Raw genomic sequence first — 22,560 nt, 5'->3', positions numbered from 1 at the left:
CTCACAGGTGGGCAGATCTAACCCTTGATAGGCAGTTGAGGTCACTTCTGATCTTTTTTGCCTGCTGGAGAGGTCACATGACCCTCCCATTACAAGAGTGGAAAGCACAACATATTTGTGATGGGATAGACATAAAGAGTGATAAAGAATGATAAAACTAATGGTAGTGGCAGTGACTGAGGGGTGTGAAGATTCATTAAGCTCCTTCGATCTTCAGGATCCCCAATTCTCATTCTCATCGATTTCCTTCTCTTGCAGTATCCCTTGTTGTAAATTAAAGCCTCTCAATGTTTTCACTCCAACATTCCCTTTCTGACATGAATAACTCCAAAGTCCAATCCCAACATTGTCAACATCCCTGCTGATAAGAATGATGCATCTGATAATCAGCAAATGACCTTACAAAAGCTATGCATCAGGTCTCTGACATCTTCTGACTTCCTTTTCAACCATATCCTACCACTTAATATCAGACGGTTACTAACCTCATTCTCTCTGAAATCATTCCCGTTCAGCAGTGCTATGATATACTGACGAAACTTGGGACTATTTTATGCTGGAGCATGAACACTGCAAGACTGTAAGAGCCATATCACATTTGAGTGGTGAACATGCTCAGAGCAACACTGTATCAATACATGACCAGTAACCTAATGTGAGTAAAAAATTGTGCTGTTAAACTTTCAAGCCTTCCTAGTGTTTATTAAGACCTCTGATGGTACAATGAGGACACAACAAGTGATTCTCAACCTTTTTCTTTCCACTCACATACCACTTTAAGTATTCCCTATGCCGTAGGTGCTTGCTGATTAGTAAGGGATCACTTAAGGTGATATGTAGGTGGAAAGAGAAAGTTTGAAAACCCTGTTTTAATCGTACCTAATTGAGTCGTTATGTGCATGGTTTCATAACTCCAAAGGAAATGGGTCAATGATCATTTTTCTCAAGCAAAATATTTCAGTTACAATTGGGTCTAGAGCAGTGGTTCTCAACCTTCTTTCCCACCCTCATACCACCTTAACCAACTAATCACAGAGCACCTATGGCATAGGGAATACTTAAAGTGGTATGTGAGTGGAAATAAAAAGGTTGAGAACCACTGCTGTACAGTTTCTCAGTACCTTAAGAGTCTCATCTAAGAATTACAAACAGGTTATGCTAATGGATTCATCAGAACCAGAATCAGTATTTATTGACATGAATATGTCAAGAAATTGTTGATTTGTGGCAGCATCACAGTGCAAACATTTATACACATCACCGTACAAAATAAATAAAAATAGTGGAAGAAAAAATAAAGGTTGGGTCTGTGGTTCATTGTTCATTCAGAAATCTGTAGGCAGAGGGAAAGAAACTGTCCTTTTGCCACTAAGTGCTCATCTTTAGGCTCCACTACCTTTTTCCAGATGGTAGCAAAGTGAAGAGGGCAGAGCCTGGGTGGTGGTGATGGGGGTGGGTGTTTGAGGATAGAGGTTGCTTTATTAATACACCACCTCTTGTAAATGTCCTTGATGGAGTGAAGACTGGTGCCAGTGATGTTGCAGGCCAAGATAACAACCCACTGGATATTTTTTCTTGTCCTGAGCATTGGCACCTCCATACCAGGGAGTGGTGCAACCAGCCATAATGCTATCCATGGTACACCTGTAGAAGTCTTCACGGGTCTTTGGTGACCTACCAAATCTCCTCAAATTCCTTATAAAGTGTAGCCACCGATAAGCCTTCTTTGTGATTGCATCAACATGGAGGCTCCAGGAAACAACAGATCCTCAGAAATGTTGACACCCAGGAATTTCAAGTTCTTGATCCTCTCCACTGAACACTCCTCAATGAGGACTGGTTTATGTTCTCCTGATTTCCCCCTTATATCCACAATCATATCCTTGGTTTTGCTAACGCTAGGTGCAAGGCTGTTTTGGTGGAACCACTCAACTAGATGATCTATCTCCCTCCTGTACACTTCCTCATTTCAACATGTTCCAATTCCATAGAAATCTTTATTCTTACCTTCACTCTATTCAATCTCATCTTGACTTATCCCTTTCCACTTCCATCCGGGACACCTACGATGCCTTGTACCACTCTGGCCATTTCCATTTCATGATGGACATCCAATCCTTCTATAGCTCCACATTACATGGAAATAGTCTGAGGGCCTTTTGCTTCTTCCTTAAAGAAAGATCCAATCAATATGCCTCCAGAACCACCCTCCTTTCTCATGCCGATATTGTGTCGCTCCCCTTGATCTTTACTGTGTTAGAGGTTGCAAGATTAACATTTTCAAAGGTGTCAAGGTAGTCTGGGTGTAGATAGAAGGCACTGCAGCCACTGCATGCCAGGAGAAGGCAGCCAAAGATCCTGTATCCATGCAATGAGACTGTGACTCTCAGCCAAAAGCATCTCCAGCATTGATGCTGCCCTGATCTTTCACGGTCATGAAGCACCAGATGATCAGCATGACCTGATATAGTTCCAATGCTTGACATTGAATCCATGTGAAACATTTAATAGTTCCCTCGACACTGTCAGTAAGCACATTTTTTTGCAATTAAATTCCAACCTCCTACGGTACCTCTGAAGATGAAAGGAACTTTCAGATAACATTATTTTATTTCTGACTTATATTATTCAATTAAGTTCATTTTAATTTTTTGACAGTATGGTAAATGTGAATGACTTTTGAATATTTGTAAGGGTAAAGATATTTTAGATGTCTTTCAGAAAATAATTTAAAAAATGAAGAAAATAATGGATAAAGAATAAGAGAAAAACCTCATAAAATTAACAATAATTTTAAAAAATTATAAAATTAAGTAAAAATGTTGTGTATCTTTCTCTTTGTCACCTACTCTGCAGCTTTGCAATCCCTATTAAAATTAAGACTGCATTAGATCCTAAATCCAATCCAACTGAGATTAACCTCCAAGTATAACAGAATAATATTGACAAACATCAGGAAAAATTAACTGTGTGCTCTGGGCAATGAAGCAAAATGACCTTTCAGCATTTCCGATCTGCCAGTAGATTCAAGCCAGTATGTGCATGGATATCTAAAACTATTGTTGATAAAACCATCAAAATGTAGACATTTCAGGCCTGACCCACCCTCCCCCCCCCCCCCCACTTCAAGGTATGAATGAAAAATTAGGTGTCTGAATTAAAGGCTGGGGAAAGAAAAGGAGGAAGTATTGGGTGGGGGAGGTGGTGAGGGAGAGGAGTACGGACCAACAGACAAAAGGTGTTCATTTGATTTGATGAGGAAAGGTGAGAAACTTGGACCTCATCCACGTATTCTCTACAACCCATATATCTGCCCTGGCCTCCTCTTCTGAATGTGCAACAAGGGCAGGATTCCCCTACCACCTCACCAGGTTTCGCATCCTAGATATCCTCCTTTACCATTTCTACCAGGGCTGAAGTGATCCCACCACCATATATGCTCCTCTCCTCTCTGCCTTCCACAAGACTACTGCCACCATAACTCTCTCATCTACTCTTCTTATAATTGCTCCCTTGTTACCTACCCCTGTTACTGCGAGAGATGATCCAAATGCGCCCACACCTTCTCCTTCACCACCATTCACAATTCTTAACTTGTGAATCTGCAGGGGTTATCTACTGCATTTGTTGCTCTCATTGTGGTCTCCTCTGTACATTGGAGAGACTTGGCACAGACTAGGAGATTGCTTCTTTGAGCATCTCGGCTTTGTTCACTGCAAAAGCATGGCTGCCCATTTCAATTCCCTACTTCATTCCTTTGATGACGTCTATCCATGGTCTCGTGTACTGTCAGACTAAGACCACCTGCAAATTGGAGGAATAACACCTTATCTTCCACTTAGGTATGCTCCAACTGGATGGTTTCCATTAGAAACCACCCCATCTTCTTCCCGTCTTCTTTTCTCTCCCTCTGTCTCCTTGCATGGAGCCAAAATCACATCTCACCTTTCCGCTTATTACATCCAATTAACACCCTTTTTCTGTTGGTCTGTACTCCTCCCTTTCTCATCTGCCTCTTTTCTTTCCTCAGCCTTTAATTCAGAAACCTGCCATTTTTCAGTCATACCTTGCAAAATGGCTTAGGCCTGAAATGTCAGTAATATATCTTTGCCTCCTATGGTCGCTGTGAGACCTGCTGAGTTCCTCCAGCATTTCTGTGCTTTGACTACAATCACAGCATCTGCAGACTTCAACGTTTCACCTGCTCCTTAAATAGTTCAAGACATGCAGTTTATTTTGGAATCCCTGGCAAAAGCCAGCAAGATGCAGCCCAGTGTCAATATCATTAACATTACAGATTGCAAACATTGATTTTGGCAAATATTTTAAAGAAAACTATGGTTACAAGACTAGCTGTAAGTTTCGGCATCTAAATCTGTCCATTTAACTAGTAACTCTGAGTCATACAAAATAATGTTCTATCATTTATGGTAATTTCTTTACCAAAAATCTCAAACCAAAAATTGTATAAACCACAGAAAAAGCAATGGATGATAAAGTAAAAATATCCAATCAGAATCAAGATGTTTTTCAATTCATTTCCACCATTAAATATGTTATGATCGATCTACTTTCCAACATTGTTCCTGCTTACAAATGAACAGCTCTGCTTCTAACTTGCTTGGAAGGAGTCCAGCAAACATTCCAGCACCATGATAATGTTATCAATAATACATTACACATACAAGAAAAAAAAACTTTTTTAAAATCAGGAAATGATGTTTTGATGTTGTCTTTAAACTAATTTATTTTTAAGCTTCGCTAATAAAGTTCATTTTGAATTGAAGTATCAAAGTAAATGAACCCTTACAATTGCAGCTGCTTCAAGATAAATGTCCTGTTCAAAAGTGTTACTCTTTAATTTTAGTGCAAGGCTCGAGGCACAGGAAAATGGAAGGAACAAGTACAGTATATGAAAGACCTGAATTGTACATAATTACCTGGGTGTGAACCAACTTTGTTCTTACAAAAGGCAATACTACAGTGATCAATGTCTGTCATATCCATATTTACTACTAGTAATGATGTAATATTCCCAAGAGAGAAGAATGAGTACAAAGCTTACAGGTCACCATGCCCCCCTAATATAACTCCATACTTTGTTGGTGTATAGGCAAAATGTATGCTGGTCTGAAAAGAATGGAAAATGTCCAATGTTCCAGATAGTTGGCAAAGCATTTGCTTTCCTCAGAAACAACTGTGCCTTTAATTTAATTTTGATTAGATGATTTACTTCTTTAACGATTATATTTCTTCACTTAGACCCTTTTATTTAAAAAAAGATATTTTTGCAAGTTGCAAGCAAATATTAAAGATGAACAAATGACAATAAAAAAGCCTGAACTTTGCAGAAATCATGAAATATCTGTTTGATCTTGAAGTCTACGTGATTTTGTTAATACTCTTAAGAATTTATAATAGAACAAACATTCTAAATGTTTGAGACACAAAAGACTGCAGATGCTGGAACTCTGAGCCAAATAAATGACTGCTGAAGGAACAACTGAACAGATAGCTTCTGTAGTCGCAACAGGATAGTCAACATTTCAAGTGGAGATGCTGCACCAGGTCCGAGAATGTAAATGATAGGCAGTTAAAATAAGTGAATAGGAGGGGTGAGGTACGAGCTGGTGAGTGATAGGGAGATCCAAACAAGGAAGGAGTGATGGGCAGATAGATCCACGTAGGGAGGGTAGGAGAGAGCAACAGAGATGATAAGTAGAGACAACAAAAGGTTACAGATGTAGAAATGAATAAGATATTAAGCTAAAATTGAAATATTTACCAGAAAAAACAGAATATTATTTATTGATAGATTTGTGTGACATGGGTGTCATTGACAAGGCCAGCAAGTATTGTATATTTATAAATGATTTGGATAGGATAGCAGAGATGCCATCTTCTTGACCTTCAACAATGTGTGAGATTCTCACACAGGTCTATTGTGTGGAATATTGTTACAGAAGCCCAAAGATCACTTTTAAGAATATGCTGAAATTTTTCAGGTCCTCAGATCATCGGCAGAATCTTGCATACAATGTGCAAATTGAGAAAAAAAATGATGGCACTGGATAACAAATGAAGCAGGTAATAGCCATGTGGTCTCTTGATAGCCTGTAAACCTTTAAGACCATAAAGCATAGGAGCAGAAATAGGCTATTCAGCCCATTTAGTCTGGCCCACCATGTGTTCCTCACTGCTTGGCCATCTCAGCATAACCTTTGATGCCCTGGCTAATCAAGAACCCATCAATATACCAAATGACCTGACCTCCACAACCTCCTGTGGCAACAAATTCCACAGACTTACTACCGCCTGGCTGAAGATGTCCCTCCGCATCTCTTTCAATAATCAAACACCTTTCAACCCGGAAGTTATGTCCTCTTGTCCTAGACACTCCCACCATGGGCAACAGCCTATCCACATCTACTTTGTCCAGGGCTTTCAATATTCAAAATGTTTCAGAGATCCCTCCCTCATTCTCCTAAATTCCAATGAGTACAGGCCAAGAGCTGTCAAACATTCCTCATAAGACAACACTTTCATTCCCAGAATCATCTTTGCGAACTTCCTCTGGACCCTCTCCAACATCAGCCAATCCTTTCTTAAATGAGGAGCCCAAAACTGCTCACAATTCTCCAAGAGAGGTCTCACCAGTGCCTTACAAAGCCGCAACATCAAATCCCTGCTCTAATATTCTATTTATCTTTAAATGAATGCCAGCATTGCATTTGCCTTCTTCACGACCAACTCAACATGCAAGTTTACCTTGAGACTATGCAGTATGAGTCCCAGATCCCTTTGCATCTGGATATTTTCAATCTTCTCATTTAAAAAAAATAGACTGCTGCGGCAGTTCGGCCATGCAAAAGGTGAACCAGCTCATGGAGTCACGGACAAGTCTGTGGCAGATCTGACTGTGACAGCTCCAGGTGCAAGACAAGCCCACACCCTGGCAGCTGATGTCATAAAGGTACCGGGAGTCACAAGAGTCACTGAGTTCCGAGTTCTAATTAAGTCATTTAGTGCAACTCACTTTCGATTGTGTGGTTCCTTCACTCGCTGCGTGCCGAGTACAACCGAATTGGTGATCCTGATGGAACAAACAGCATTTGGGCCCAACAATGACCAACCCAAACACACAGAATACAGTTTCACTGAAACTGCCAACTTTCTGGACCTCACAGCCCAAGGTCTGATTTGAACAGGCTGAAGCCCAATTCCAGGTGAAGTAAATTGTCTTGGATGCCACAAAGTACTACTATGTGGTCAGCTCACTTGACCAGGAATCAGCAGGCCGAATCATTGACTTCCTACTCCAGCCACTGTTTGTGGACAGGTATGAAACAATCAAGGCACTCCCGATCTGTACTTCTGGCCTCTCCCACCATAAGCTCGCAGCGTGGTTGCTCCACATGGATGGCCTAGGTGACCACGCACCATCAGCCTTACTAAACAAGATGTTGGCACTAGCAGAGGGCGATAATCCATGTCTACTGTTCGAACAAGTCTTTCTCAAGAAGATGCCAGATGATATCTGCCTCCTCATCACTGACGAAGATTTCAGTGACTCACACTGTGCTCCACCACCCTGCGTGAATGTACTGCCACTACAAATGGCTGGCTAGGAGCATGCTGATGATGTCGCGATGACATCATCATCCCGTGACCCATTTCACTCACCCCTTTCCCTCCATGACCTCCTCAGGGGAGGAGCAGCCGGTGGGGGCCAGCAGGGCAGGGGCCAGCAGGGCAGGGGCCATCAGGGCAGCAGTGGCCGACAGGGGCTGTGACATCCCCAACAGTCACTCACTGGGTAGCTTTGTCCTTTGGGGTCGCTCATCAGTGCCAGCAACTTAATACAGCATAGCAATGGCTGTCTTCCCAACCCATAATCCCCCATGCAGCTGGAACTGTTCTGGGAAACGTGAAGCGTTTGATCTTGGGTAGGGAAGATGGCCATATCTCCATCACATATTTATGACAGACGGCGCCACGGCACAGTCTCCCAGTCTCCCCACCTACAGCAGCTTCCGACAATGCACCGGAGGTGCCACTCTGCCTAAAAGCAGCACTGGAGCAGCCTTTTAGGGGCGCTCCATGAACAGATGAGTATAAAGTTTTTATCCACCTTTTCAGCAGGCCTCAAAGCGAAGGCCCAGCATGAAAACACTTAATGACTGTATTGGAGCTGGATCTGGCATCGCCGTCATAGCATGAAAATGCTTATTTCAATTTCTGTTTAAAGTGATAACTCCAAATGAAAATTTGCAATTTCACTGCTTTCTCACTAAGACAAAAGAACAAATCCTGCCCCAGGCATCCAGAGCAAATCAGAACATTCATGCAGCAAAATTCAGACATAAACTCCACTCTATTTTCCCCTTCGCTATTTTCTTCACATCTTCCCTTCCCCTCTTCATCCCATGATTGATTTCCCACATTCTTTCTCCCCTTCATTTTTAACAATTCCTTGATTTAATTTAGTCATACTCAGCATTCACGGTGAAAAGAGCATTGTCAATATTTCCATAATTAAACACGAGTCATCCTCACAAAATTGAACCCAATCTCATTTACAACAATCTATTTCTTTCACCTTCACTTCACGAACAACAGAAGCATTCCAGATTAATCAATTTATTGAATCTAAATTCCCAGCTGCAATGCAGGAATCTGTGATAAAATCTCTGCAAAAATGCAACACCTGAATTAAAGCAATTGCATTGCAAGACTATCAATGTCATACCTTGTTATAGCTAAAGGAGGAAATTACAATCCAACAAAATTTCTGTTCCATACTATTAAATTACATGCACATTTTAACTCAACTTTGTGCCATAATTTACAAATTACTTTCTGGTATGAAGAAAACCTATCTACGCAGAAGCAGAAGTCAAGCATCAGCCCAATCTGATCTCAGCAATCTGGTCTAATAGTTATTCATTATGATCCAAACTTGACACACTTCAAAGTGCTGTATTTTTCTTGAAGATGCAAGGTTAAACTTTTCACAAAAGGAGAAAGACTGATGCCTTTCATCTTGCATTCTACTAAATGAAAAGCCTGTAATTTACACACAACCATCAGCAGATTCCCTCACCAACCACAAATTAAAGTGTGAATGATCTCATCCTTTGCTTTTTGAGTAGAAATTAGATGACAACTTTGGAGCCACTTCTGCTTTGCAACTAATGAGTGTGCATTATATGCAATAATGTTTTCTTCCTTCTACAGTGCAATACTTGAGTTTCAAGAGCACAGTCACAAGGAATCCCAAAACATAACTAACCTGAAAACTCAAAGTGAATGCAAAAGATTGCTGTAAAATCTTGAAACTCTACTAAATTCATAAAAGCTTTCATTACCTTGACAAACTCCATCTATTTCCACTTTTCCTGGACCACAGGATGTTGACTTTTTTTCTGTGATGGCTATTTACAATAGAAAGAAAATTTAAGAAATTAGAATGAACAACTTCGAAGGTAACAAAGTGCATTCAGAATCACTTTATATTCAAGGCAGTGGAACTCGTTTGAAGAGCTAAGTAACACTTTTTTGTTGGCAATTTGTCTTCATTTAACCCAAAGTTAAACACAAAAGCGGGCAATGCTGGAAACTTGAGCAGACACTGGAAGCTTGAGCAGATACAGAATTGCTCGAGGAACTCAATGGGTCAGACAGCGTCCATGGGTAAAAATGGTCAGTCAATGTTTCAGGTCTGGACATTTCTCAGGGTGAGTGGGAAGGGAGTAAAATTGTAAACATAAAGGAGGAAAGAAGCTGGAGAGGGGCCCACATGTGAAAGGGTATAGGGCAGGTTTGAGAGGTGGGGAGACATTTATTTTGAGGGTGGAACCATTAGGAAGGGAGGGAGCTGGAAAGAAAAAAAATATACTAAATACAGGAAACAGTAGAGATGGAAATAGTGAAATCAGATGGAGGTGGAGATGATCTAAAATCAATTTACTCTTTTATTTTATGATCACAACTTAACTTTTATATTTTATGCTATGAACTACAGCATGCTTATGTGAAATTATTTTGGCTACCATTTCAATGACATAATATTACATTTGTTTTGCCAAAATATTTGCACATGAATGCATCTGTTATTGTATCGTAATTTCAAACAAGATTTATTGTGCCAGAGTCATACATATCCCACACAAGTCCACATCAACCATCAAACACCTATTTAAGTTAAATGCATTTTTAAAAACTTTCCCTACATTTCCATCAACTCCCCCATGCTACCACTACCAGCACCACTGGGATAATTTACAGCAGGTAAATAATCTGCCAACTCACATTTTTTGGGGGAAGTAAGGGGAAACTGGAGCTCCTAAAGGAAACCCACATGGTCAAAGGTAGGTCAAGCAAACTCCACACAGACAGCACTGGAGGACAGATTTAAATATGAATCACTGTAATTTGAGGTTCAATCTTTATAACATGTGCTAAGTAGTAAATTAATCTACAAAATCTGTGGAAGTGAACAACTGGCTGTTTGTTACTTGCTCTAATAAGAATTTTTGTAGTATAATTTTCTTTAAAAATATTTTAGGCCTGATTAAAATTCACTGATAATGAAACTCTATAGAAAGCTTGCCTTCTTTCGTGAAAACAAAAAAATAGTGACGTGACCATCAAAAAGAGAAATTGAACATTCAGCATCATGCTACAGGATAATTTCTTAAAAAGGTCAAAGCCTTTTAAATATGTGTATAGCAACACCACTAACTCCAACTTGCAATCTGATATTTACAAAGGTATATGATGCCTTATTTAGAAAACTTTCCAAAAGTAACCCAAAACAAATATTCCATGAAAGCATGTAGAAAATGCCCAAGTATCATCTTAAACTTTGCTTCCAAATGGTGTCAATGGTCAAATAAATAACAAGACACCAGTGTTGATTAATGCAGTTTGCAGGCAAAACATTCCTTATCTGATTAAAAAAAAACAGTCCATCAATACCACACACCTAATGACTGACATTACAAAGATATAAACGAGAAAGAATTGAGACATTGTAGAGTACTTCTGGGTGCCAGTGTTTCATTCATTGAGAGGTTATTCATTTCAAAGAAACTAAATTATTCCAAAGGAACTGTTCAATAAAATTAAGGCAGTCTCTTGAAAAAAAAATGATGCATAAGGTAGCATTTCTGACACTAAAATTTTCCATAAGCAGGATATCCTTATTGCCTAAATTATGAGCTATCACAAAATCTGTGGTCTTGACAGATTCTTTTTCTAGCATTGTTTTCTCTGACAGGATTGCAGTCAGCTGTTAAATGATTTCTATTCCTTCAGCCTTTTCATATTTTCACATGACATTTTGCCCGAGTCTATGCCAGCTCTAAAATTAATCCCATTTCCCCCCAATTTATTTCACTGCAACCTATTCTCATTTACCTGTCCGTCAACTGCCCCCCACCTCCCCCCTTGATTCTCCAGCCACCCACTTGCATTAGGAGCAATGTACACTAACCAGTTAGCCTTCTTATACATCTTTGGTTTGTGAGAGGAGACCCATAGAACCAAGGAAAAAAAAAACAGTCATTTCAAGCAGCATTTGAGATTACTGTAGCTGTGCAGCAGGATTACCATAGGCATACTAATGTGTCTTTACGCTAGTAGTATAGAGAGAAGGGTGTTCCAACAAAAATCAGAAAATGTATCACCAACAATGAAATGATCACAAAGCTCACCAGTCAGTCCAAATGGAATACTTGGAAGTCAACCATCACCAGTGTTGGCAGAGAATTTTGGATCCAGAATAATGAAAACAGTTGCCTGCACTGTGAGACTTATCACTGATCAAAAGGTTAACATGAATGTCCCAGAAGAAGGAGGTGAAGATTAAAGATCGCTCTTAGGAAAGAGATTAAATTAGGGCCTGGTGCAGGAGCACCCCTCTTTAATGCACGTGTTGATATATGATCTAATAATTATTCCGATTAGTGCTGACTCTCCAAGCACCCTTATTCATAGGAGCACATGCAAATGCTAAAGTAAGGTGTTAGCATATGTTCTGCTACCTCCAGAAGGTTTTACCTTAATCATTCTAACAAGAAGGTTATCTAATGGTGTTAAATTATTATCTCTTTCTCGAGTCTAAATCTAAATTAATTTCACCAAGTTATACCAGCCTCAGGAATTGATTTCAACTATAAATTAATAATTATCTTTTCAATAATGCTGAATTAGTGTGATATAACTGAACGGCCTTTGTAAAGTCTGCTACTCAATTTATAACCTTTATCTAACAGTGCTGTGGATCTTTTACAATCACCAAGTAGCAGACAGCTCATTCATTGAGCAATAGCTTAGGTACTCCGAACAAATAGTTAACAGTATAAATACCATAGAATTTGAACTTATTGATGGAAGATAGTTTTAACTTGCAAAATTTAGCTCTGATAGTGTGTAAGTATAATCTGTGTGGTCAGCCTTTGACTAGATGCCAAGGTAAAGGGGACAAGGTTTGAGCTGGCAGCTTGTTAAATATTATTCAGTCGATGTAGTCTGCCCTTTATGTATGATCTGAACTCTGAGTTCTCATAACCTTATGCACTCTCAACAACAGTGTTTTGTTAAAAATAATGGGTTTATTTACAGAACTAACTTTATGGATTAGTTAGCTATTTAGTCAACTGCATCTCAAACAATGCCATACCAATAAGTATGTCCTCAGACATGTATTGTTTTCATTATAATATTCAAGATAATAAAAAAATAAAATGTATTAGCTAACCTTCAGTAGCACAGTAACCCATGCATCCCTGAGTAGGTTGAAGATAATAAACAAAGAAGATTCCACAATTTCTAAGAGAGACAGGGATCCTGAATAAACAACAGTCCTTGGTGCTGCCTGAGAAGAACTGCCATGTAGCGCAGGCTGTTAATTTCTTTTTCTCACCAGGATGAGGCAACGAGTTGGAATCTTCAAGGGACAGCCAAACAGGAGCTTGTGTGCCACACTTATTCATCTGACAATAAAAATTACAAGAAAGGTCAGAGTTCTAAGAGGATCCATAAACTCCTTCGTAAAAAATTGTTAAACATTTACATTTTTTGGAGCATATTGACTCAAAAAATATCATTTCAAAGCACCAGTTCCCATCATAAAGCACACTTGTCCTCAATTCATTTTATTAAATTGAATTAAATTTAAGAAATACAAATGTTGCACATACTACTAACTTCGATACATTTTGTTGGCATTTCAGCTGGCTTGTCTCCAATCATGAAACGATACCATCCTGGTGTCAGGAAATGATCACATATGAGGTCTTGGATTGAAAATTGCTGGAGCTCAGTAGAATCAAAGTGAATGCTGCGGTAAGAGCTCCTCAGAACTTGATATCCTCCTGGGTAGCATTCTGGGGCTAGAGAAAACAGAAGTTATAAAATTAGTCAAGAGAACAACTGCTTCTAAACTTTGTCTGTCTTTAGTTTGCAAAACCTTGTCACCAAATCACACACCTCAAGCATTTTCCAGGAAGCGTCATTACGAATTTCTAATCCACTTAGCATTGAAGAGAGTGTAACATCAGTAATGTCCTCTGTAAATTTCCCACTGATAACCACTGCTGAGCATTTCAGTTGATCAAATTGATCAGCAGGAAAATGGCCCATGAACGCTCCTTCTCCAACATCTTTTGTCTTCCCCTCCTACAAAATCTCGCAGAGGTGACAAGCAGGCGAGTTAACCCATGAGCACAGATGTAATGCTGCATAACTCTGAAGAAACAAGAACATTTGTTTCCTGTAGTTGACCATTCAACTTCCAAATGGATTACATTTTACATGTAAAAATATAGGCCTAGAAATGCTTAAGCTGCTAAAACACACACTCCAAGTGGCATTAGACTGAAAGGCCACGTCAGTTTTAAGCTCATTCAATTCCACAGCAATATTCCATCATAGGCATGACCCAGTGTTAAAGTGAATAGACAGGCAAGGTGGGCATCAGAAAAAATCTAATCAGGGGCATTAGGGAACTGCAGGGGGTGGGGGGGGATCAACAATCTGACATTCAAAGACTTGTTCAGCCGGGGTGGGGGGTTGTTGGTGGTGCCTACCTGCCATGAAACTTCTACGTGAACAGCCATCACACTTCCGCCTTCCTCTAACACAACAGACAAACATGCTACGTTTATCGTGTGGAGATAGTGACACGTTCTATGGGTTGAGGACTTTAGAGCGTGTCGAAAGAACCAAAGACTTGTTGATCCAAACCAAGGCTTTTGTTAACTAGAAGTCTGGAGCATTTCACAAGTAGGTCGACCAGTCCAGAATGACCTGGTCTTGCTTTGACCAGCCAGTAGGTGTGGCTACGCTCTCAGCCAATCACAGTCATCCTACACTACAATCTCTAGATATAAACATTGGTGATAGAATATGTACTATCACATTCACCCCTTCTTTGAGAACTGAACCCCGGTTGGATAGAGGGCTATAAAAAAAAGAAAGAGTAAAGGCCCGGTGGAGGTTAGGGGCTGTACCAGTCAGGAGGCCTGACCATCTGGCATGACCGCCGTGGTGCTGGGATTGGGGTTACTGGAGTTGTGTCGCCGGCAGGCTCGTAGGGTGTGGCCACTGCTTCGCTCAATTCCCCAATGGCATTGTCAGCAGTCAGTCCTGAGCTGGTGGGGTGGTGCTGGTCCCTCTGTTCAAGCACATGACCTGGGGGAGAAGGAATTGGGGGAAGTTGGGCTAAAGGCACTGCTGTGCCTGATCCGGTTTGGGCTAGGTCCCTTACCGAGACTGTGTCCTCCTGCCCATCCGGATACTCTACGTAGGCATAATGCAGGTTCGCATGGAGCAAGGTCACTTGGTCAACCAAGGTTCTTTGAGTACCGGACGTGGCGTTGTAGGAGGACCAGCCCGGGAACCGTGAACCACGCTGGTATGGTTGTTCCCAATTCGGATTTCCTCAGGAAAGAAAACATCCTTTCTTGCGGGGGGTGGCATTGGTCGCGGTGGATAGGAGGGAGCGGATGGAGTGTAGGGCACTTGTGAGCATGTCACAAGTGAGAGGTGGGGAGACCTTTGGACCGGAGGGCAAGAGTAACTGCTTTCCAGACAGTGGCATTCTCTCTTTTGACTTGCCCATTACCATGTGGGTTATAGCTAGTGGTCCTACTTGAAGCAATACCACGCTCCAGAAGGTACTGCCGCAGCTCTGCGCTCATAAACGAGGACCCCTGTCACTGTGGATGCAATTGGGGTACCTGAAGATGGTGTAGTGCAGGGCCTCTATGACTGAGGAGACAGTCATGTCCGAGCAGGGCACAGCGAACGGGAAGCGGGAGTACTCGTCGATGGCCATAAGAATGTAGGTATTATGGTTGGTCGATGGTAGGGACCCCTTGAAGTTCACGCTGAGACACTCAAAGGGACGGGTGTCTTTGATGACGTAGGTGTTCTCTGGATGGAAGTAGGGCTTGCACTCAGCGCACACCGGGCAGGCTCGGGTCATGGAGCGAATCTCCTCGACCGTGTAAGGCAGGTTGCAAGCCTTGACAAAGTGCGCGAACCTAGTGACCCCTGGATGACAGAGCTCCTCGTGGAGTCTCTGCAGCCTATCCAGTTGAATGTTGGTGCAAGTCCACCTGGAGAGCGCATCTGGCGGGTCATTGAGTTTACCAGGCTGATACAGCACGTCATAATTAAAGTTGGAGAGCTCGATTCTCCACTTAGCGATTTTGTCATTCTTGATCTTACCTCGCTGGGTATTGCTAAACATGAAGGATACCGCGTGTTGGTCGGTCAGCAGTGTAAAGCGCCTGCCAGTGAGGTAGTGTCTCCAATGACGTACTGCTTGGACTATGGCCTGGGCCTCCTTCTCGACAGAGGAGTGTTGGCTCTCAGGACCCTGGAGGGTTCTGGAGAAGGCGGCTACCGGCCAGCCAGCCTGGTTCAAAGTGGCTGCCAGAGCAAAGTCAGATGCATCGCTCTCGACTTGGAATGGGATGGACTCGTCAATGGCGTGCAGCGTTGCAGCAGCGATGTCCGATTTGATGCGGTTGAAGGGCGCTCTGGCTTCAGTTGACGGGGGAAGTCTTGATGAGTGGCCGTGCTTTGTCGGCATAGTGTGGAACCCATTGGGCATAGTAGGAGAAAAAGCCCAGGCAGTGTCTGAGGGCCTTCTGGATGTTTGGGGGGGGGGGGGGGGGGCAAGTCCACGAGGGGACATATGTGGTCACGGTCCGGCATGACCACCCTGTTCTCCACCACACAACCTAGAATTGCGAGCCAAATGGTCCGGAAGACACACTTGTCGAAATTGTAGGTCAAGTTCAGCCGAATTGCAGTCTGAAAAATTTTCTCAATGTTGGCATTATGATCCTCCGTGTCATGGCCGCAGATGGTGACATTGTCCAGATATGGGAAAGTACCAGTTAGCCCGTTCTGGTCCACCATGCAGTCCATTTCCCACTGGAAGACCGCGACGCCATTTGTGACCCCAAAGGGTACCCTGAGGAATTGATACAGCCGCCCATTCGCTTCGAAGGCCGTGAAAGGTCGGTCTTCCCGTGGATCGGGAGCTGATGATAGGCCGAACTTAAGTCAATGGTGGAAACTACACGATATTGGGCAATCTGATTCACCACATTCATGATCCGTGGAAGGGGGTACCCATCCAGAAGCGTGAAGTGGTGATTATCTGGCTATAGTCCCTGGTCGGCAGCGGTGCTGGGTCCCTGGTCAGCAGCGGTGGCGGTGATGGGTTCAGCGGTGATGGCAGCAGTGGGTCCCCAGTCAGCAGCAGCAGTGGCTGCGGCCGTTGAGATCGGGGCTGGGGCCTGGTTGAACGTTGCTTTGTGAGGGTGGGTGGACGTCATTGTGGCGAGGGTGGGTTTTACCTTCTGCACTTGGTGTCTGCCCAGTGATGTCAGGCGCTGCCGCACAGTGGAGCTCTCACATTGGACAAGAGCTCTGAGGAAGAAGTGTTTCAATGGGAGGGTGGAGATTGGGCTTCACACGAGGCACAGTGTTTGATGGTGGCCATTTTGGAGCGACAGACTACAGCAAAGTGGCCATTTTTAAGGCACTTCTGGCACCTGGCTTTTCTCACCAGGAACTGGGACCTGCTGTGTTTGTTCCTCCCACAGAAATAACACTTTGGGGTTGCATCAGTCTGCGTAGCGGCAGCTGACAGGCCGTCAGTGTGCCAGGGGGTAGTAGGGTAGAGGGAAGGCATACTACTCACATCAGAGTGTGGAGTCCAGCCCCGAGAGTACACGTCCATACTTAAGACCACAGCCTCCATTGTCTCTGCGATCCGGATCATGTCCTCTAGGTTTTCTCCCCCGTGATCTAGCAGGTGCTTCCTCACCTCATTCAATCGAACCCCAGTCACATTGGCATCCCGAATGAGATCGTCTGTGGTCTCCGCCTCAGTTCTGTCTGTGCAGGCACAGTGCCTGCCCTTTGCCCTTAGTGCCTGAATATAAGATCTATAGGAGTTTCCTCCTTGTTGGAAGTTTGGACCAAGTATAGACGCTGTTCACCGGACACTCATAGAGCCCTTTTAGCACCGTCATGGCTGCAGCGTAAGTGGTCGCATCCTGGATGCTCTGGTAGACTCTTGGGGACACCATAGTCACCAATATTAGTAGTCGATGGCTGTCCTGTATCATGGCAGGGTCAGAGAGCTGTAAGTATGTTTGAAGCATCTTACCCAGTGCTTAAAGTCATTTGAGGCTGTAGCTGACTGTGGGTCGATGTCGAGGCGTTCCAGCCGTAGCATATGCTCCATCCCTTCAAAACCTTTTTAGTTAATAAAATTGTAGAGCGCGTCAAAAGAACCAAAGACTTGTTGATTCAAACCAAGGCTTTTATTAACTAAAAGACTGGAGCATATCACAGGTAGGTCGACCAGTCCAGAATGACCTAGTCTGGCTAGGAGCAATCCTTTAAGACCAGCCAGTAGGTGTGACTACACTCTCAGCCAATCACAGTCATCCTACACTACAATCTGTACATATACACATTGGTGATAGAACCTGTACTATCACAGGGACACAATAATTAATTTGGGGGGGGGGGCAATGCCCGCCCTTGCTGCCAGCCATGTAGATAGACATTCAACCAGGATTTACCCAGAGCAAGTTAGTAAAATGCTGCTGGAATTCAAATGAAACTCAGTCATATGATAAACAATATCATTGCATTATGCAAGAGAATTATGGAGTCAATATGAATTTAAAAATTCTCTTCACTCACAATCAAGACAAGCACACCTCAAGGATGCTTGCTTAGCTCACAGTTCTGCTCGCTCTACATTAGTGGTTTTCAAAAGGTTTCTTTCCACTCACATACCACTTTAGTAATCCCTATGCCATAGGTGCTCTGTGACTAGTAAGGGATTACTTAAGGTGGTATGTGAGTGGAAAGAAAACATATGAAAACCACTGTTTTAATCATACCTGATTGACCTATTATGTGCACGGTTTCATAATTCCAAAGGAAATTGGCCAATGACAGTTTTCTCAAGCAAAATTGTAACAATTTGGTCTAGAGCAGTGATTCTCAACCTTTTTTTCTCCTGAATTTGCACTGAAATGCTGCCGCAAAACAACAAATTTTTGTCGGGTTCATGACAATAAATTCTAATTCTGATTCTCAATGTGACATGTCAACTGATGCAAGTTATTTTTGGAAAGAACAAGTGATGCTGCATCCAAATCTAACTGTCAAATCAGAAGGGATTAATAGATTTGAAAACTAACTCTGAGGTAGTAATGAATTGGAAGTAATTTGAATAGACAAAGGAACACAACAATGGAAAAGACAAATTGCAGCAAGAAATTCTTCAGTCATTAGTGGATTTATGAAAAGTGTTGATACTGCAGTGTGGTAGAGAGTGGGTAGGGGTTGGAAGAGATGGGGATGTTCTGGTAAGTAAGTGGAAACAGTAGTGAGGTGGATGCACGCAGTAATACTGCTTTGAGATTTTACGCAGAAAACTCATTCAAACTGTGGTGAATCACACTGAATCATTATCCCCAAAATCAGTAAATCTGATGAGGTCAATTTAACAGCATTCATCCAGTTAATAATCTCCCCAGTTTGGTATCATCTTTGGAATGGAATGAGTTGCCAAAAGCAAACAATTTTGACTAGAATATCAAAGTAAATTTAAACTGTATGTCAAGCATTCCTTATTTTTGTATTATTTTTCAGTGATACATATCCCAACTTTCACATATTTAATACAGTAAAAACCCTGCCAGATAAGTGTATTTCATGTCGCTAAAGGCTTGTTCTTACCATACCTAATGCACCTGAATTAAGAATAAACATTTTTTAAAAAGAAATAGTATACTGTACTTACACTGAACAAATGTCACTTGCATAAAGAAAGCATTAAAGCATTTTACTTTATTTTCAGTCACATTCTTTGAAAACGTTTAACAGTTGCTGCATCTTCAGGTTCTCTGACATCCCCACCCCCCCCCCCCCACCCACCTCCACAGAACTGCCCAAAAGACTAACATTGTAGAAAATTAACACCCATCCTCCCACTTTACAGATAGTCAGTTCATTCATGTTCATAATAAAAGCTGAACTCTTATAATGAAAGACTGTTGTCATGTATTCATCAGGGAAGTAGTGCTTATCTGCTGTACTCAAGGATACCAAGGTCAAGGAACATTTGGAAAATTCCCACCAAACACTTGTTAGCAAGTTCAGCATTTATGTTTTGCATGCAAGATACCATTTCTTCCTATATCTGGAAGGCAGAAATAGGACAATAAATTATCTCCCAGATCACTAAATATATTAGTTTCAATAGCTGCTTCTTAACTATTCAAGCAAGCCAATTAATGAACCAATATCTTTTTTTGTCTGACTAGTGTCATCCAGTCTTCACCTACCAAGGTGACAGCAAAATCTTGGACAATTAACCCTTGAGAATTCTGAACCCAAGTTCCAATGGAAATATGATATAATTTATGCCAGAAAAACTCTGCGGAATCAAATGGACATTCATTCCGAGACTTGACTGGATGATTAGATACAGAGTCGGATCATTGTATTACAACCTCACATTTCATGTGACTGGCATTTTAAGGATTAGTGCAAGTTGCAACCATCCTCAGCTTGTGGCAAGACAGAGTGGCACCATTAAGTATTGACTATAAACAAAGTGATACTCTAGAAGAACCAAGAACAACAGTTGTTAATTAAGGAAAAACAGATGGTGAGAGAGTGTCATGTGATTGAGTCATGTGATTGGGACACTTAAAGAAACGGGGTTTAGATTGATCAGCCAGCCATCTGATAAACACAGAGGTGGAAAGAAACTTTGTGAAATAGACAATTCGGCTGATTCTCCTTGTCAGGCGAATTACTGAAGCACCATGACCCCTATTGTAATGGTCATTTTGATTGACCCATATCTGGGTAAAGAAAGCACAAGAATTGCTTCATTGGATTGTTACCATTGCGATGAGAGATCACTTGTACGGTGTTACAGCCAGCAACAGCAGCAGGGACTGGAACAGGACAAGCTGGCAAGCTTGTGGAAAACCCCATTTGGAAGACGAGTTGTGAGTTCTTATTTCAGCCTGGTCAAATCCCTTGTGTTCATGCAAGAGGAGAGGACTGGCTGTCTAATGTTTCACCTGGAATAGGAGAAACAAAAAGGAACTCTCTGGTGACCTGAAAGAAAGAGGTTATCATCTGGAGAACCCTGAGGGGGCAAGTTTCATCAACAAGACACCAAAGTGGCTGATTAAAGAGGAATCAATTGTGGATGTCCTGGAACAACAAATCTCTCTCTGAAAACTGACAAGAACCTTCGTGAACAGTAACCATTTACCTTTCAAGCTCCAAAGCCTGGTGAACTTCACAAATGTTAAATTCTATGCACAGTATAAGAATTGCCTGCAACCAGTGAACTTGGAGGAATGAGAGTGAGATTGGACTGTGAATCAAATAACTTTTTTGAATTTACACACACATTACATACATGTGCACTTAGAATTAGAAGGGGGTTAAGTTAGGTTAAGTCAATAGTGATAAGCTGAAGTGTGATTCTGTTTTCATGTTTAAAGATAATTAAAAGAAACTTTTGTTTAAGTAACCATTTGTCTTGCTGAACTTCTATTGCAGCTTGTTTGTGATTCAAGTCACATCCTTTGACAAATACTTATTTAAGAGATGATTAAATAATAAAAATGCAGTAAATTGGCAAAGACATATCGTTAAAATCTGCATTGTCAATCTGTCGTAAATGTTAATAGGACTGGGGCGTCTAAATGTATTTCTCTGTATATCTGATTCTTGGAGTATTTGCCAAACTGTCTATATCCTTATAGAAATTGAGAGGAAGCATGTGTTAGAATCATAACAAACATTAATGTTAATGTTCAGGGGATCACTTAATCTTTGAAGCTAATTAAACAGCAGTTGATTGGGCAGATTATCTCCTGTAACCTCATGTGCCCAAGCTAAAAAAAAACTCAGTTCTGTAATATAGAAGTGTATTTAAAGATATATGCAGACAAGCCTCTCTTGAATCAAGCAACATCTCTTGAATCAAGCAACACGATTAATCAATTTGAATCTGTTTGAGAAAGAGAGCCCAATAAATAAAATACAGTGCAAACCTCAGCATATAAATTTGAGAAATCTATAAATCAAGGAAGTTTGAAATTGTTTTCTTGAAAAATAACTGAATTTCCATGGCTATTTTAAGATTTATTTGCTGTATCAGTATTGGACACATATTTCCTATAAGATAATGTTTGAACTGCGTGCATCTTAAAAAAAAATCATTTCAAAATGCTTCTACTTTGATTTTATGAGGTACAAATAAGGACTCACATTGAAGCCTTGAGCACAAAGAACAAGAAAGTCACCGGTAACAACAATAAAAGCATTTTGATAGACTTCAGAGGTGTGAGTGCAACAAGAGAAGAAATATTAAATCCTTAAGAAGGTAACATATTCTCTCAAACAGAAAACAATGTACTCATCCATGAATAAAGACAAATATTTAATTAATTTAAAATATAATTTCAGTGAGCTATAGAGTTGTACCCCAAGATCCCTCTGTACATCGATGCTCCATGAAACCTGCCATTTTCTGTATCCTTTCTTCTTGCATGTGACTTCCAAATTGCACCACTTGACATGCGGCTGCTATTTCTCCACCCTGATCAGGCTATCCATTTCAAAGCATCATAATTTTAAAGTGAGATTTGTGTTGTATTAGAAACCCAATGGATATCTTTAGAAAGGAGCTTCCCTCAGAATGGTTGGCTTCCAACAGCAGGCTGAAAGCTGTGAATGTCATGACATCTGGTTAGAATCCAAATAATATCATCCACATAATCCAATCTTGTTACTTTATTAGAACTTGGAACAGGACAGCACAGGAAAAAAAAAAACCTTTCAGTCCATAATGTTTGTACTGGCCTTGATGCCAAATTAAACTGATCCTATCTGCGTATCTCTCCTGTATTTCCTGCCTGTTCATGCATTTCTCTAAAAGTTTCTTCAACATTGCTATGTTTGTATTTACTACCTTCT

General features: G+C 41.3%; 1 protein-coding gene and 1 long non-coding RNA gene across 17 annotated transcripts in view; one reads left to right on the top strand and one right to left on the bottom strand.

The window, feature by feature from the left end:
* Positions 1 to 22,560, bottom strand: part of LOC138761998 (von Willebrand factor D and EGF domain-containing protein) — a 327,980-nt gene that overhangs the window by 225,334 nt on the left and 80,086 nt on the right. For 9 of the 13 annotated variants that reach the window (XR_011356699.1, XR_011356698.1, XM_069935108.1 and 6 more), the window contains 3 exons: positions 13,213 to 13,397; positions 12,764 to 12,998; positions 9,369 to 9,434 (listed from right to left, as the gene is read on the bottom strand). Coding sequence is in view for 9 of the 13 variants with exons in the window: in XM_069935103.1 (XP_069791204.1) it covers positions 9,369 to 9,434; positions 12,764 to 12,998; positions 13,213 to 13,397 (486 nt within the window). In the remaining 4 variants the exon portion in view is untranslated. Of the gene's footprint in view, positions 1 to 6,768; positions 6,914 to 9,368; positions 9,435 to 12,763; positions 12,999 to 13,205; positions 13,398 to 13,494; positions 13,735 to 22,560 lie in introns of those variants that run through there. The other 4 variants (XM_069935110.1, XM_069935111.1, XM_069935113.1 and 1 more) reach the window with 4 other exon arrangements.
* LOC138762001 (uncharacterized) lies at positions 508 to 21,664 on the top strand. 4 transcript variants are annotated; one of them, XR_011356705.1, is made up of 3 exons: positions 508 to 655; positions 13,239 to 13,350; positions 19,878 to 21,664. It is a non-coding gene; the product is annotated as an uncharacterized lncRNA (long non-coding RNA). The 4 variants fall into 4 exon arrangements; XR_011356702.1 differs by lacking the exon at positions 508 to 655 and adding an exon at positions 6,012 to 6,087; XR_011356703.1 differs by lacking the exon at positions 508 to 655 and adding an exon at positions 7,051 to 7,339.

The sequence above is a fragment of the Narcine bancroftii genome, chromosome 4, assembly GCF_036971445.1.
Source record: "Narcine bancroftii isolate sNarBan1 chromosome 4, sNarBan1.hap1, whole genome shotgun sequence".
In the NCBI taxonomy this organism is placed as follows: domain Eukaryota; kingdom Metazoa; phylum Chordata; class Chondrichthyes; order Torpediniformes; family Narcinidae; genus Narcine; species Narcine bancroftii.
The sequence above is the reverse complement of the archived record's forward strand: the minus strand, read 5'-3'. Positions and strand labels throughout refer to the sequence as shown.